Consider the following 18534-nt stretch of genomic DNA (forward strand, 5'->3'; position numbering starts at 1 on the left):
CTTAACTGATACTTAGATACATAACTTAGCAGAATAGAGAGATTTAAGGCCAAATCTGGTGTCTCTTCCCAAATATGACCTTATTACTGTACTTATTTTTACCCAACCCTTGCTGTCTCATGAACATCTTACCCTATGGTTGTCATTGTTTTTATTTTCTTTTCTTTTCAGTAGTAATGGACAATTAGAAGTCCCTTAGAGGTATTGCTTTTTCAAGCCTCCATTCTTCCTAGTTATGATAAGTGTGTAAGAAGTTGCGGAGGTGGTAAAATCAGGGATGGGGACAGGTATATTCTAGCCTCTCAGCTGTTGGGCAATTTTGAGTAAAAATTACATATGATGAATATAGACTTGGATACTAGACTTACCCTACTATTGGTCTTCAAGTCCACACTCAAATGATAGAGGATTCTCTCCTTGCTGAAAAACCAACTAGAACTCTCAGACACAGGTATGGATGTTGGGTTCATATCTCCAGTTTTCCTAATCTTTTTTTTATTTTTCTTATAAACAATGGTCATTTATTTCTCACAGTTCTGGAGATTTGGGAAGTCCAAAATCAGGGTGTTAGCCCATTTGGTGTCTGTGAAGACCTGCTTCCTGATTCACAGACAGCTGTCCTTTCACTCTGAACACATGTGGTGGAAGGCTTGAGAGAGTTCTGGAGTCTGTGTATAAGAGCACAAATCACATTCATAAGGACGTCACTCTAAAGGATTTAGTTTTAGAGGTGGGAGACATACAGGTCAAAGTAAACTATCTTACAGGTTTTGGTTTTTTTTTTTTTTTTACTGTATACTGTGTCTCCTAAACATTTTAACACTTTAGAGAGATTTGGGGCCACCATTATGACATTGGTTACCATGTATTATAAAACATTTTGAATCATTGTGGACTATTTGGCTGAAATATTTGTAGAAACTCTGGCTGGACTGCTGAAAGCAAGTGGTGTTAGCACCCACACCTAATTATAATTGGGTTTTTTTGTTTGTTTGTTTTTCAGGTTTTTCTAAAGAGTGACCGAGTGGCCAGAATGGTTCAGAGTGGAGGGTGTTCTGCTAATGACTTCAGAGAAGTATTTAAGAAAAACATAGAAAAACGTGTGCGGAGTTTGCCAGAAATAGATGGCTTGAGCAAAGAGACAGTGTTGAGCTCATGGATAGCTAAATATGATGCCATTTACAGGGGTGAAGAGGACTTGTGCAAACAGCCAAATAGAATGACCTTAAGTGCAGTGTCTGAACTTATTCTGAGCAAGGAACAACTCTATGAAATGTTTCAGCAGATTCTGGGTATTAAAAAACTAGAACACCAGCTCCTTTATAATGCATGTCAGGTAAGTGGTCTATGATATTTTTCATTCCCCTGTCTGACTTGTGGAATAAACATGAAGTATTTACAAGCCTATGAAGATGTACTTTACTTGCTATAATCACTTTACTTGGAAAGTTGAGCAAAATTGAATTTTAATAAATCACATAGTGATGAGAGAAGTTTTGAAAGACGTATTTGGTAGAAGGGGAAGAATATCAGTACTTCTTATCTAGTAAATAATTGTCCCTATGTGCCCTATTTTAGGACATCAATTTGTGTCTATTAGGTATAAATGGGTCATGCCCTGTAGAGTAAAATGAAAATCATCTCCTATCTGAAGAAGCTTGGCAAATTATAATAAATAGATATTTCTCACTGCAAAATAGTATTTTATAAAGATAGGATGCTGATCTTCTGAGGTGTATGGAAGTAATGAAATTTTAAATTTTTTAATTTAACTCACCTAGATAGAAATAAATTGAGGATGATTGTTGAAATATGTAATTTAAAGAGAAGACAGAGTCTATATTATATTTTCTCTTCAGTTGTTATTCTAGCTATACATACAAAAATGGGATAAAGGCCAGGCATAGTGGCTCACGCCTGTAACAGCGCTTTGGGAGGCTGAGGCAGGTGGATCTTGAGGTCAGGAGATAGAGACCATCCTGGGCAGCATAGTGAAACCTGATTTCTACTAAAAATAGAAAAATTAGCTGGGTATGGTGGTGCGCACCTGTAGTCCCAGCTACTCAGGAGGCAGAGGCAGGATAATTGCTTGAACCTGGGAAGCGGAGGGTGTAGTGAGCTGAGATCATGCTCCAGCATGATCGTGTAGTGAGCTGAGATCGTGCTCCAGCCTGGCAACAAAGCGAGACTCGTCTTAAAAAAAAAAAAAAAAAAAGTTGGTGGGGGGATAAAATCATGTTTCACATTTTTCATTTTTTAGACCCAATGATTTGTCTAATAATGTAGTCCTTCTGTATTTGCATTTTGTTTGTTTATGTTGGGGGTATAAATTATTTATGCCCTAATATACAACTTAAATTGATAAAATTCTGATACTTAAAAATTTACGTGTTCCTTAAGAGTTACACTTCTATAATGTACATTTTTATTTTTAATCTTTTTGCAAATCATCTAATTTCAGAGTTATATCCATATTGGTTACTTTGCATTGGTAATTTGTGGATCATTTCAAATCAACAAATTAATAGAGTTAATAGTAAATCACTGTGGAGCTTTAACTCTGTGAACAATTTGTGTACTCACCGTAATTGATTTCATTGTTTTATTAAACCAGGTAGTTATTTGATAATAGTAGAAGATGACTATAAAACCAAAATCTTCTATTTAAAAGATAACTTCAGCTGGAACTTTGTATTTTTAGTGAAACAGTACCTCACCTGTACAAATAAATGTTGATGAACATAATTTAGTGGGAAAATTCAGATTCAGATATTCAGTAGATATTTGTTGAGCTTTATTCAAGTCCAAAATCTCTGTAGGTATGAGGGAATCCAAGTTGAGTGAAAAAACATATTTTTTCCTCTATAGTGGCTAGAGTCTCTGTAAGAAAAGACTTCATAAGTCCAAGAAATGTCATTTATTTGCAGCTTGCCCAGCTTTTTATTATGAGGATGGGAGTGATGACTTCCAAGCTCTTTATATGTCTCAGTTAGAGGTATAATTCCTTTCAGTTCTGAGATTTGAAAGAAAAGCTTATGGATTATTTTTTATTGATTTTAAAACAAAGAAATTATAAGACCTCTAAATGAGTTACTACATATGGATTAGAATATACTAGATGTTACAAGGTTATAAAATATATTTCCACGTTCCTATGAGTTTATGTTATTAGCTTAAAATATGTTTAAGTTGTCTGCCTACTAAAGAATCAGCTGGACTATGGGCACCATGGTTTTAGTCTTCCGTGATTTGAAACCTACTTGCAATTCAGATCTCTGACTATAACAGTGGGTTTGTCCTTGCTCAGCATTGACCTGAACAACAACAAAAATAAAAAATAGCAGATTTGTTTATTTGTCCTTTCAGTTCTATCAGTATTTGTCTCATATATTTTGATACTCTATTAGGTACGTATATTTGTATTAGGATTATTATGTCTTTTTGTAGAATTGACTCCTTTATCGTGATACAGTATTCCTTTTTATCCTTGATTATTTTCCTTTTTCTGAAGTCTACATTGTCTTAAGCTAATATAGCCACTCCAGCTTTCTTTTTATTAAGGTTAACATGGTATCTCTTTCTCCATCTGTTTACTTTTAACCTAAGTCTTTATTTTTAAAGTGGATGTTTTGTAGACAGTGTGCAATTGGGTCTTGAAGTTTTTCTTTTTTTCTGAGACGAAGTCTTGCTCTGTTGCCCAGGCTGGAGTGCAGCGGTGTGATCTCAGCTCACTGCAACCTCTACCTCCTGGGTTCAACTGATTCTCCTGCCTCAGCCTCCCGAGTAGCTGGGATTACAGGCACACACCACCATGCCTGGCTAATTTTTGTATTTTTAGTGGAGACGGGGTTTCACCATGTTGGCCAGGATGGTCTCGATCTCCTGACCTCATGATCTGCCCGCCTCAGCCTCCCAAAGTGATGGGATTACAGGAGTAAGTCACCGCGCCTGGCTAAAGTTTTCTTTTTTTAAAATCCAGACGGATCATCTTGTTCTTTTAATGGGTATGTTTAGGCCACTCATATTTAAGGTGATTACTAATATACTTGGATTAAATTTTATAATCTTTGTAGCTTTTACCACTTCCATGCATTTGTTCTTTGCCCTCCCCTACTTTTTATGCCTTCTCTAATTTTGAGAGAACACTTTATATGAATTCCATTTTTTTATATTTTGTTGTACTGTTTATACATTTTTTTAAGAAACAAAATTTTGGTGATTATCCTAGAGTTTAAAATACAAATTTTTAAATAATCTAAGCCTACCCTCAGATAACACTATACTATAAGGCTTCATGTGTACTGCAGCTACTCCATAATAGACTATACCCAATTCCTTCCTCTCATCCCTTGTAACATTGCTGTCATTCACTTCACTTACAATATACTATAACCTCCCAATATATTCTTTCTATTATTGCTTTGAACAGTTATAGGAAAAATAAAATATTATATATATTTTACCTTCATTTATTCTTCCTCTGATGCTCTTTCATTTCTTTATGTAAATTCAGGTTTCTTACTGATACTATTTTCCTTATCTCTGAAGAACTTCTTTTAATATGTCTTGCAGGCCAAGACTAGTGGTGATGCAGTCTCTCAGGTTTTGTCTGAGAAAGTTGTTGTTTCTTCTTCACATTTAAAATATGATTTCACTGGATATAGAATTATCTGTTAGTTTTTTTTTTCTTTGAACACTCTGAAAATGTCACCACACTGTCTTTTTGTTTGCATGATTTCTGATGAGAAGTCTAATGTAGTTCTTATCCTTTACCCTTTAGAGGTAAGGTGTTATTTTCCCCCTTATGGCTTCCTTCAAGAGTTTTTCCTTCTTTCATTTTTTTCTGCAATTCGAATATACTATGTCTAGGGGTGTGTGTGTGTGTGTGTGTGTGTGTGTGTGTGTGTGTGTGTATTTCTTTTGCTTGGTGTTTTTCTGAGCTTCCTGTATCTGGGGGTCAGTGTCTATCTTTAATTTTGGAAAGTTCGCTGCTGTTATTACTTCAAAAATTCCTTCTGTCCTATCCCCTCTTTATTCTTTTTCTGGTATTCCAGATATGTTTATGTCACCCATACTTGTATCACCTGTGTTATCCCATAGTCCTGGGATGTTCCGTTGTTTGATCAACTCTTTTTCTCTTTGTATTTCAGGTTGGGAAGATTTTATTGACATGTCTTTAAGCTCACTGATTCTTTCCTCAGCAATGTCAAGTATTAGGATTGCTAATACGATAGGCTAATGAACCTATCAAAGGCATATTTCATTTCTTTCACGATGTTTTTTTTTTATTTCTAGCATTTCCTTTTGATTTTTGGTAGTTTCCATCTGCTGCTTGTATTATGCATTGTTCTTGCATGTTTTCAACTTTTTACATTAGGGCCCTTAGCCTATTAATAATAGTAATTTAAATTCCTTGTTTGATAATTCTAACATCTGTCTCATATCTGAATCTAGTTCAGATGCTTGCTCTATCTCTCCAGACTGTTTCTTTTGTTTTTTTGCTTTTGATGTGCCTCATAATTTTTTTGTTGTAAGCCGGATATATCAGGTAACGAGAACTGAGAACTGAGGTAACTAAGGCTTTCATATGAATATTTTCGTTAATCTGAGTAGGAGTTGAGCTGCGTTTAATGTTTAATGTTTCTTATAGCCATAAGTACGAGAAACTTCAAATTCCTCCAGTATCCTTATTTTTGTCTCCCCTTTTGACTGGGCTTCCCTAAGTACTCCACCCCAGAGAAAGTCTACATCCTACAGCTCTTTTAGCTGTCACCAATCCACTCTTGTCATCCTGGAACTGTGTTGGTGTTGTGGTAAGGTGTTGAAGAGATGGAGTGTCCTTTAATCTAACTAAATCTCAATCTTTTAGTGGACCTATAACCTTCGTAAGTGTTTTTGTTTCTGGTCTAGAAGGATTGTTCCCTCCTACTACCATGTTCTTCATTCTGTTCCCTGACTGCAGTTTCCTAGTCTCTTTTTTTGAAGTACTGTCTCCTGTTCACTCTGTTTTTTGTCTTTGCTTTTCAGTACGTGAGTCAAGAGGGCTGGAGTGGGGTGGTATTTTCTTCCTCCACCTGGGATAAGTTTTCAATGTTTCCCTCAGGCAAAACCTTCCTGCTTTTGTTGAAGAGAAGGATCTGGGAGATTGAACAATGACTTTCTCCCCCTTTTTTCTGCCATGGCCATATGGGGATCTTTTTTGGATCCTCACTGTGAGAACTTGTTGGGGTAACTAAAAGGAAAGTCTAGCACAGTTTGGGGGCATCTTTATGATTGGCTCCAGGAGCTTGTTACTATCTGCACCCAGCTCCTAGTAATTTTTCAAAATTACTAGACAAGTAAATGTTCCTACCACTCATGACATACAGCAACTTCTGCTCCAAGTACTGCATCTTTCTGGATTTGCCCATCTTTCTAGATTTTGGTTAGTGGTTTCCCCTGCACCCTCAGTTCTCTTGAGAAGTTCAAGAAAAGTCAGTGATTTGCAGCTTGCCCAACTTTTTATTCTAAGGGTGGGAGTGATGACTTCCAAGTTCTTTATATGTCTGAGCTAAAACTATAATTTCTTTCAGTTTTGAGGTTTGAAAGAAAAGCTTGAGGATTATTTTTGATTGATTTTAAAACAAAAAGAAAGAGTACCCCTGTAAATAAGGACAAATAATAATCATTTTACAGAAATTATGAAAATAAATTGTTTAGAAAGCAGCCAAGACACTTTTTTTTTTCTTTCTGAATGCCATGCAAGCATACCTTGGAGATATTGTGGGTCCAGTTCCAGACCACTGCCACAAAGTGAATATTGCAATAAAGCAGGTCACACAATTTTTTAAAATTTCACACTGCATATAAAATTTATGTTTGTACTGTACTGTAGTCTATTAGGTGTATAATAACATTGTGTTTAAAAAATAATCTATGTACCTTAATTTAAAAATACTGTATGTTTTAAAAAATGCTACCAATCATTTGAGCCCTCAACAAGTCATAATCTTTTTGCTGGTAGATGGTCTCACCTTGATGTGGATGGCTGCTTACTCACTAGGTTGGCTGTAGCAGTTTCTTTAAATAAGACAACAATGAAGTTTGCCACGGCAATTCACTCTTCACAGAAGATTTCCGAATAATATCTGACACTGTTTGATAATATTTTATCCACAGAAGAACATATTTTAAAATTGGAATTAGTCCTCTCATACCCTGCCACTGCTTTATCAGCTACATTTGTATAAATATTCTAAATCCTTTGTCATTTCAACAGTGTTCACAGCATCTTCACTAGGATTAGATTTCACCTCAAGAAACAACTTTCTTTGTTCATCCATAAGAAGCAATACCTCACGCATTCAAGTTTTATCACGAGATTTTAGCAATTCAGTCACATCTTTAGGCTCCACTTCTATTTCGAATTCTCTTGCTATTTCTAGAACATCTCCAGTTACTTCCTTCACGGAAGTCTTGAATCCCTCAAAGGCATTTATGAGGATCGGAATCAACTTCTTCCAAATGCCTGTTCATGTTGACATTTTGACCTCCTCCCTTGAATCACAAGTGTGTTAATGGCACCTAGAATGGTGAATCCTTTCCAGAAGGTTTTCCATTTACTTTGCTCCAATCCATCGTGCAATCACTATCTGTGGCAACTATAGCTTTACGAAATGTATTTCTTAAATAATAAGACTTGAAAGTCAAAATTCCTTCTTGATTCATGGGCTGCAGAGTGGATGTTATGTTAGCAGGCATGAAATCAATGTGAATCTTCTTGTACATCTCCATCAGAACCCTTGGGTTACTAAGTGCACTGTCAGTGAGCAATACTATTTTGAAAGGAATCTTTATTTTCTTAGAAGTCTCAATATTCAGAAAACCATGCTGGAAACATATGTGCTGTCATCCAGGCTCTGTTGTCCCATTTATGGAGTACTAGCAAAGTAGATTTAGCATGATTCTTGAAATCCCTAATGTTTTCAGAATAGTAATCGCTTACTATTCTGAAGCATTAGCTTCAACCTAAACTCACCAGCTTCATTAGCGACTAACAAGAGAATCAGCCCATCCTTTGCAGCCTTGAAACCAGGCATGGACTTCTCGGTAGCTATGAAATCCCTAGATGGCATCTTCCGATAGAAAGCTGTTTCATCTACATTAAAATATGTTGTTTAGTTTAGTCACTTTCTTCAATGATGTTAGCTAGATCTTCTGGATAACTTGCTGCAGCTTCTACATCAGCACTTGCTGCTTCACCTTGCACCTTTGTTATGGAGATGGCTTATTGCCTTTAACCTCATGAACCAACTTCTCCTAGCTTCAAACTTTTCTTCTGCAGCTTCCTTACCTTTCTCATATCCTTCAATTTGGCTGTTTGGGGCAAGAGGCCTAGCATTTGACCTGCCTCTCCTTATGACATGCCTTTCTAAGCTTAATCCCTTCTAGCTTTTGACTTAAAGTGAGAGATATGTGACTCTTCATTTCACTTGAACACTTAAAGGCCATTATCAGGTTATTAATTGGCCTAATTTCAATGTTGGCGTGTTTTAGGGAATAGACAGGGCTGAGTGGAGGGAAAGAAATGAGGAAATGGCTGGACAGTCAGAACACACATAACATTTATTGAATGAGTTTGTTGTCTTATATGGGAGCAGTTCATGGTGCCTTAAAACAGTTGCAATAGTGACACCAAAGATCACTGATCACAGATCACCTTAACAGATATAATAACAATGAAAGAGTTTGAAATATTGTGAGAATTATCAAAATGAGACACAGAAGTGAGCACATGCTGTTGGAAAAATAGCACTTATAGACTTGCTTGACTCAGGATTGCCACAAACCTTCAATGTGTAAAAAACATAGTATCTGCAAAGTGCGATAAAGAGGAGTTCAATAAAATGACGTATGCCTGTATATTTTTTCTTTTGTTATATTCCAACAAAGGTTAAAAAGAAAAGATAAGGCAAAGCAATGTAAGTCACAGAAACTAGTCTGTTCTTTATAGAAAGGAATAGCCTGAGAAGAGAAATAGAAGAGCAGGCCTTGGGGAGGCAGGAAGGATCTAAAGCCAGTGGAGCTGCTGGAACCTGGCTCAGGTGTATGTCAATGAGATTTACCCCACCTTCTCCATGTTTCAGGAAAAGGTTTGAGACTCCTCCTAACTGTAACAGTCTCACTTCTGTATGTGTTTACCCTTATGTGATCCCTTGTTTTTGGCAGCACAAATCTCCTAGAAAATCTCAAAGATGTTGCTTGCTTAAGAATCAGAAGCTCAGGATCAAGGGCTGTTCTGGTGAAATGTGCAGGATGGCAGCAGCCAGGCAATGTCTGGAGACTCAAGAAGGAAAGGACAAGAATGAGAAGGGAGTCTTGCCAGGGCTGCCACATGACATCGATGACCATCATTTGGTCATATCCTTTGCCCCAGAGCTTCAGGATTAGCATCAGGAGTGGAAAAACAGGAAACTCTCTTCTGAAAAAGGATATTTACATTACTTTGAGTCAGAGCCAGTAACGTATTAATTGTTAACATTAGGGCGTGAAGGAAACTTTTAAAACACTAAGATAGAAGATAGCACATACCACAGTTAAGATATGAAATCAGGGATAACTGAAAGACAAATTGTTATTGTTATCAAGAAAACATAAAAAAGAATAAAAACAATGTAAGTAGCTTCTAGATTAGCTATTGTGCTATTAAAATTTCATACTTTGGATTCTTTGATTTGAGAATAATGTATCTGCAGTGGTGCACATTCATAGAATGAAATATTAAGAAAGTAAAGAAAGTCAACGTGTATAGTCCAAAATGAGTGGCATAACTACAAGAATCTGAAATTGTTAGCTGTGATATAGTTGAATCGGGATGTTATAAAAAAAGAACTGGAGTGAAGGGAGAATAATCCGTCAGTGGAAAGTTTAATTTCAGAATATTTTAAGGAAATGCAGTTAATTTCAAATATATATTATTTTAGAGAAACAATGTTACATAATATTAAAACTATATGTTTTATAGTCTTAATAAGAATAATTTTATTTCACTTTTTTAAATGAAAATGCTGTTACTTAAGTGGTACCAGTTAATCAGCTGCCTTTCCTAAAACAAATGTGTTTATTAAAGGTTATTTTTAAATATAGCATAAGGTAATGCAGTATGTTCAAATTAATTAGTTAACCCATTATCTATAATCATGCAGGGCACATATATATATATATACATATATATATGTATATATAGTTTCCACTATGCATTGTGTTAAATAATAGGAACCTAGAGACAGATAAAACCTAGATTTTTGCAAGGTTTATAGAAAAAAAAATGCTATTGTAAATGCTACAGTGGTATTGTTAATTTCTGCTTCTGGATACATCATGAAGAGGTTCTCCAAAATGAGTAGATGCTAAGGTGTTCTGGGCAGAGGGACAGGCACATGCAAAGTATGGAGGTGTGAAATACATGGCGTTTTGGGAATCTGCACATCATTGACTACTGTAGTATGAGAGGAGATGGGGTTGTGTTTGAGATATTAACAGAGGTAGGTAAGCATCTTATGGACTATAGAGAGACAGGCAATCCTAAATGAACAGAATCTGAAGAGTGGGATACATAGTACCTTATCTACTCCTATAATTCTCCTTTAACTTCTATATTTGTCTCTTAAAATGATTAAGTAAATTTTATAGCTATCTAGATCCTGCTCTTTTCTGCCAAAAGCAGCTTTCATTAATCTTTTATGATCTCATTCCATTAACTGAAGAAAGTGACTCACCCAGATTTATCTGAGTGTCAAAGCAAAGTTAATTGAGACCTTGTTCACTTATCCCTCCTCCGACTCAAATTCTTCATGTCTGAAGACTACACCACCCATGTTAAGTAACATCACAGAACTGTTTGGGTATTTGTAAGGGATAAGCAGAAATATTTGTGAATGGTTAAAAAGTATACTTCAGGTTTATGATTTCCTTTCCCTAGAAGCTTTTGCTTTGGAGATTAAGTGCTTTGAGTCTAAGAGTTTAAAGAAATCAATAAATAGGCAGTTGGTGTGGTCACCATGGGTGTCTTCCCCTAGAAGTCCAGGAACCATGAGGCATTAACCATTTTGAACCTCTTCATTGAAGGTGTGCAGAAGGAAAACAGGGAGAGAAATGTGAATCCCCAAAGGAAACTGAGAACTGACTTCTACCACTGTCTCTTTTTTTCCTAACTAGTAGCCTGTGATTGATAATAGGTTTCATTTAACATACAGTAATTTGTCTACTTAAGCAAAAATAATAGCACATTCTAATGACAGTTGCATTGGACACCTTTCAAAATGACTTTCAAAAATGACTTCTGAAATAGAAAAATAAATACCATGGTAGCGAGTATATTTTGGAAGAGTATATTTTTCTCATATATATGAGCATATTTTTCTCATATATATATAATTATATATATTTTTTAAAATCTCAAAACATTTGAGGAGAGTAAGTAAATGTATTAAATGGCAGGTTTTGTGTTTGGGGATATAGCAAGGGAAAAACTTAAGATCTTAAGAATAGTTATATTGTTATATAATTTTTGAAATTCTGAAATTAATCATTGGAGTGGCCATAATATTTATATATGTGTTCACTTTTTTGGTAAATAAATGTATCATAATGTAAATCAGATGAATTTAATTTTACTAAAATGAATTTGAGTCTCTGGTAGTATTGCTTCTGCTCTCACAAATTTTTAAATTGTCAGTGTAATTTTAACATATTCCTAACAAATTATAGGCTTTATTAGTGTTGCTCCATTTGACTGTGCATTATTTTGTTTCTTACCTTTGGCTTACATGTGGCAGAGTTACATAAGAATATTCTAAAATGAGGTCTCTTCTAAAATGTTTTGTTGAATTTGTCTTTTCTTTCTCCAGAATCTCCCTAGATAATGAATATAGGTTACCTTTAGACATTCCTGCATTTATTTTTAGATTTTTCTTCTTTATCTAGTTCTACTCTATGGAAATTAGAAAGTTATCCCAACTTTTCCACTTTTTAAAAATAAGAGAACACAGCTTTACAAAGAGATCGCATCTTTGTGGTAGTAATACTAAAAAGAAAGTATTTTTGCTAAAGTACTTCAAAGTCTATTCTCAACTACTAATAAATAAGAAAGGATTATATGGGTGTACTGTTTCAAGCATAATAAGCAACTGTATCTTTATTTTTCATGGTCGATTAATGAAAATAGTCTAACAAATTTAAAATTGTATATTTGATATATATTTTTTCTTTTATTTATTCAAAAATGTTCATTGGCCAGGCGTGGTGGCTCACACCTGTAATCTCAGCACTTTGGGAGGCTGAGGCGGGTGGGTCACTTGAGGTTGGGAGTTCCAGACCAGCCTGGCCAACATGGTGAAACCCGTCTCTACTAAAAATACAAAAAAATTGTCTGGGCATGATGGCACGCACATGTAATCCCAGCTACCTGGGAGGCTGAGGCAATTCGCTGAACCCAGGAGGCAGAGGTTGCAGTGAGCCACAATCACACCACTGCAGCCTGAACTGGACTGCAGTGGGCTGGACAAAGCGAGACTCTCTCAAAAAAAAAAAGTCATTGAATACCTAAGAAAAATGTCAGTTACTAGGTTAAGCAGTGAAAATACATAAATGACAAAGTTTGATTCCTTCCCTCAAGGCATTTATATGTGGTCAGTAGACAGATGTATAAAATGGTATAGTTGTATAAATGGTATAGATGTATAAATCATATAGATGTATGAAATGTAACGGTATAGTTGATCAGTACATTACTGGGGGTATGTATACTGTACAGCAGGAGCACATGGGTGGCAGTATCTTCATTTTTATTGGATAATTGGCATGGATTTCTTTAGTGCTCTCCAACTTTATATGCACATTAGAACGAACAGAAGAGCTTTAATACTTGGGCCTCACCGCAGACTAAGTGAAATGGTTTGTGGAGGTCAGGCCTAATACCTCTTTTTAATAATTTTCCCATGTAATGCTGATGCACAGTGATAATTGAGGACCCCTGGCCTGACATCCCATCTGAGGACTTTGTCCTGTGGTCACATCTAATGTAGGCGAAGCTGGGAACAGTCTAACTGGGTGCCAGGAAATAGAGTTGGTTTGGGAGTGTGGAAACCCAATTCTTTCTTGGACATTTAATTGAAGTTTAACAAAGGTTTTAAGAAAACAGTAATTCTGAGTTTTGGATGATGAACACAAAATTAACCATCAGGGAGAAAACAGCTTTAACAACGGCATGAGGAGCATGAAAGGGAGGTATGGTGTGTGTTGCTGGAGTACTAGAAGACGCTAAAGAGTTAAGAAAGGATTTGAATACTTATGACCTTATACACTAGATCAAAGAGCTTGGAATTTACTTTATGGTAGAGAACAGTGTTGGGATATAAGCAAAGGAATGACTGGAACAAATTGAGGATCTGGAAAGCCACTTCTCTGTGATGTGAAGAATGAATTGCAGGTGGCCTCACCCTACTGTGGGCATGGGCCAGTGTTGTTTAAAATGAACAGGAACTACATATTAATCCTTCAGGTAATCTCTCCAGGCACCACTCATTGTCCTGCTGTAGATCTTTTGCTTGTGGGCCTGGTTTTACCTCTGTGTTGCCTATGAAGTTCTTAGGCTTCTGGACTTCATCTAGGAGACTGTTTTTGCATCCTCTTGGGTTGGCACTCTGTATTGTCCTTTGGAATTCCACTCTGCTCCCACACTTGAGAACTGTGGCCTGGGTCAAAACACTGAACCACCTGCTCTCCTCTAAAGGGACGAGATAAAAGTATAGGAATTTCTGGCAGCATCTAGGGATCGTCAGTGTTTACCTAATGGAGCTTTTATATTAAGCATAGTATGATGTGGCTTCTCTGATTAGGGTATTTTTGTTTTAACACAGTGCCCGTTCTAGTCAGGCACTTTTCTAGGCTCTTGGTATACGATAATCCCTCTTCTTGTGAAGTAACATTGTTTTGGTGGGTTGGGGAGAGGGGATCAAGAGTTCTGTTTTGTGTATGCTGAAGTCAAATATTGATTGTCCATGTCGAGACTGCAGGTGATGGCTGGTTATAGAAGTCTGGAATTTTAATATGCTTAAATTTTAATTTTAACAGATTTGGGAATCATTTAGATAACATTGGTATTTTAAACCATGGGACATCTTCAGAACTCTTTGGGAGAGTCTAGAGCTCAAGGAGAAAAGGAGCCCAGGACAGAGTTCTGTGGACACAAGAATTTAGAGGTTGTACAAAAGGGAAAGAAACTGGGGTGAGAGAAGAACTAGAGAGTTGGGCATCAGGGAATCCAAGATAAGCCATTTCAAGGAGGAGAAAGCTAATGTCTGTGCCACCTGCTGCCAAGTCTGGTAAGATGACAATGAAGTAACCTTTGGATTTGTCAAGTTGGAAAACACTATTGACTTTGATAAGGGCAGACTCCTTGGACGGTTGAGAGCAAACCTGATTGGAGTGGGTTTAGAGAAGAACCAAGGAGATAAGGAAATAGTTAACAGGAAAAGCTTCAGGAAATCAGCCAGTAACAAAGAATATCGTATATCCAGTAAATTCCTTCTATACAGTATATTGAATCATTTATTTTAAAAAAATTTATTTGACACTATATGCCAGGCTCACAGCATTAGATTTTGTTTTTAATTGTTTATTTGTTCTGATCAGCACAGCTTCTCATTTTTCATATAAAGCTTTTTTTTTAAAGCATTTTGAAAAGGCTGTGGCAAAAGTGGTTATGTATACTCACAAAAGAGTATCAGTGATATTTAATGCTTTTTGTCGATTAATATCTTCTTGGTTCAAAATATCTTAAATTATCTTTGCTTTAGACTAGAAAAAAAGTTAAATGCTTCCATTTTTCCTAATCACCTTAGATAGAGCAGGGCCAAGTGATGTTATCTTAGCAGAATATTACTTATGTAATAGATGACAATGATTACTTCTAGCTTTTTGTTACAATCTGGCAGAAAGACTTCTATTATTACTAGTAAATGTCTAAAATGATTTCATTGCCTATGTGCAAAGTATTTTCATGATTCTGATATATAATGAACAAGGCTCAAATATCAGTCTGTGAACCATGGTCAAAAGTTTGTGTACTCTCTGTATACATGGTCAGATACAAAGCAATAGGATTTGAAAAAGATAGATAGGGTCACTACCTTGTAGAGTTTGAGAATTTAGAAGATATTGGGATTTTGCACTTAGTTAGATCCACTGAAAAAACCTACAGTAATAAAGAACAAGTTCACTGTGCTTACTGTGAATATCACTGCTGTTTGCTACTCACACTTTTTTAGGTAGATCAACTCCTCGTTTCACACTGTCACTTAAACCCATGGTAAACTGATGGATATGAAACTTCTGAAATTCAGTAGATTTAAATGTCACTTTCTTTTTCATCCAATACCTAATTCTTCCATTAATGTCATATTCACCCTTCTGACTCATAATCTCAAGCCCTTCCTTTTTTATTGCCTTTCCAACTGAATTACTCCATGCTGCTGGTTCCTCTGTAATACTGCATTATCTGCTACTCTTGTCTTATTTCATAGCCATTGCCATAGCTGGAGACTTCATTGTTTCACATATGGAGCATGACAGTAATCTCTTACCTAATTCCTCTTTCCAATCCTACATATTTTTGTTTTTAGATAAACATCACTGAAACACCTTCCTGATCTCATCATGACCGAACTTTGAATATAGGAAAAAAAAAAAAATGAAATCAGACTCCTTTGTTAAGCTTTCAGCAGTTGTGGTGTTCAGTGTGGCCCCATCTGCATTTCAGCTGTTCCTTCCCATGTAACAGTTATGGCCTGTGTTCTAGATAAAGTGAATTACTGCGTGTTCCTAGTTCACACCGTGTATTTTCTTGGATTTTAATTTTACCTCATGTTATTCTCTTCATTTGGAATTCCTACTTCTCCATTCCACGACCCATGAGAAATTCTGCCTCCTTCAGAAAGTCTTCCTGCCCCTGTGTCTGTTCACTTTTATTATACTGGGTGAGAGAAAAAATGTATGAAGAGCTTACAGTTCCCCCATTATAACCCAAACGGCTGTCGTATTGTACTTTGCATCGTAGATATTTGCATATACCTCTTTTTCTGCATTTTAACAACTTAAACATCAAATAAATATTAATCCTGGTACTGTTGTAATGTTATTTGTGTTTCCTATTGTTGGACACTTGCATATAGTAAATGAAAGAATGAAAGATGAGGATGAAACATGGCTCTGAGGTTCAAATGAGATAATGTTTACAAAAAATTTAGGACAGTTTCTGGTATGCAAGTGCTGTATAAATTGAACTCTTATTAGTTATGTTGAAACTCGAGTTCAGATCTGCTCTGGGAAAGGTCTAGAAAAGTGAGTGTCTTTGTTACTTTACTTAATGGTAAGCTCCTTTTATCCCAGCATTATTTTACTATTAACGTGAATACAGATTCAACTATTTTATTGAGATAAGTATAGTTAGTAAATAATTATTTTAAAATAATAGCTCATTCCTTTTTTCCAGAAGATGAAATGTTAATACCAAATGAAATACTAAAGATATTTCATGATATGCAAAAATTTGCCACATTATTGCTGTTGTTTTATATACATACATATATGTATATATACGTATCTTCATATATATATAAATATATGGAATTTACCTTGTAGAGTATATATGTGTGTGTATTATATATACATATATATACACACACTTAGAGAATATATATATGCATATTTCCTAGGCTATAGAAGTCCCATGGTTTTTATGTCTGAGGTTAAACTTCTTATGTTCTTGCCTTTGAACATTTTGATCCATTATTTAATATAGTTTAGTTCAGTTCACATACGATAATTTTATATCTAATTAACTCATTCATCTTTTCCCTGTTTTAAGTTTTCAAAGGGAAATGTGGTTTGGGAAATGCATTTTTAAGACTCTTAGAACTGTTCTACAGGAATCCATGGTAAACTGCTATTTCTGAGTCAGATTTTTTAATGCATAATTTAGAAGGTAGCTATAAGAGAGTTCTTTAAAGGCTTTGTATCTAGCAAACAGAATGCCACCTGATTATTTCATACATAACTTCACACAGGGAATGTGTTGCTTTTGAGAGGTTGAGAATGACTTCATTTCCTTATGTTCTTTTTGTTGTATGAAATTACAAAAAGAACATTAGTTACCTTGTAGTCGTTAGCTAATTCTCAATGATTAAGGAAAAAGACTGGTTTTTATTTTTGTTTTTGAGGGGGTTGCTTCTTGGAAAATGGGTCAACACAGAGGGCATATCAGAGTCCAAGAACCTTTCAAATACAGGTGAAATTATTCTGTTTTGGAATAAAATTAAGACAAGTTGTTCACCATTAGAGGTGAATTTGTGTTATTTCTATCATTAGGGTAAGGTGAAATACATAAAGGTCATAAATACCTGAAAAGTTCCACAGTAAGACAACTATGAAGGCTGTGTCATCATCAGCTATTACCTGCTTTGTTGTTAAGTAATTGGTTTATCGTCTTCCAAGAAGATTTGGAGATTGACCTGGGCAATGAAGGGAGTGAAAAAAGGGATCCCAGTCAAGAGAAATACATGATTCAGAAAATGTAACATGTTTGGTCAATAATGAATAAATCTGTATGTGTAGATAATGCAATTATCCAAGAGGCTAGAAAGGTAGATTGTTATAAAATGTGGGAAGTCCCGAATGTTAGGCTAAAGTGTATGGTGGTGTTTGGTCGTCATTCTCTCTTATTCATAGTCTTATATTTCTTTCTTTCTTTCTTTTTTTTTTTTGAGACGGAGTCTACCTCTGTTGCCCAGTCTGGAGTGCAGTGGCGCCATCTTGGCTCACTGCAACCTCCACCACATGCCTTAGCCCCTGGAGTAGATGGGATTACAGTCGTGAGCTACCACACCTGGTTATTTTTTCATTTTTTAATAGAGAGGGGTTTTGCCATGTTGCCCAAGCTGGTCTCCAACTCCTGGCCTCAAGCGATCTACCCACCTTGGCCTCCTAAAGTGCTGGGATTATAGGCATAAGCTACCGTACCAAGCCCGTGGTTGTATATTCTTATTCATTTGCTTCCTCCCTCACTGTTTTCATCCTCCCTTTCCCTCCTTCCTCCTCCCTCTCCCTCCTCCTCTCCTTTTTCTCCCTCTCCTTCCTCCCTCTGTTCTCTTCCCTGTACCCCCTTGGAAATTTTCACCTAATCAAGGGTAATGAGAATCATATGCAGAAATAGGGGAACCATATTGAAGAATGGGTGATAAAATCAGTTCAGTTTTAGTTTGAGGTCGTTGTGAGATGCCTGAAAGCAAAGGCCTGGCCTTCAGTTGGAAGTGCAAAGCTGGAACTCAAGGAGAGAGGCCCAACTGTGTGCTGACGTATAACATTGCATTGAGAAATTACTGCAGACACTGAGGCCTAGAACAGCTGAGGACAGAGCTCATGTGTTTGTGGGCTGAGAGTGTAGGGAGCCAGCAAGGAAAACAGCAGAAATGATCACAGTCAGTTGCGTAGAGTTAT

The 18534-nt window shown here is 36.1% G+C and overlaps 1 protein-coding gene across 16 annotated transcripts in view; it reads left to right on the plus strand.

The window, feature by feature from the left end:
- Window positions 1-18534, plus strand: part of CADPS2 (calcium dependent secretion activator 2) — a 439469-nt gene that overhangs the window by 86245 nt on the left and 334690 nt on the right. For 15 of the 16 annotated variants that reach the window (XM_031665918.1, XM_031665925.1, XM_031665926.1 and 12 more), the window contains exon 2: window positions 1004-1336. The exons of the other annotated variant lie outside the window; for it this stretch is intronic. In XM_031665918.1, the coding sequence (XP_031521778.1) occupies window positions 1034-1336 (303 nt within the window). In that variant the 5' untranslated portion in view covers window positions 1004-1033. The remainder of the gene's footprint in view (window positions 1-1003; window positions 1337-18534) is intronic. 16 annotated transcript variants of the gene reach the window in all.

This window comes from Papio anubis, chromosome 4 (genome assembly GCF_008728515.1).
Source record: "Papio anubis isolate 15944 chromosome 4, Panubis1.0, whole genome shotgun sequence".
Taxonomy (NCBI): domain Eukaryota; kingdom Metazoa; phylum Chordata; class Mammalia; order Primates; family Cercopithecidae; genus Papio; species Papio anubis.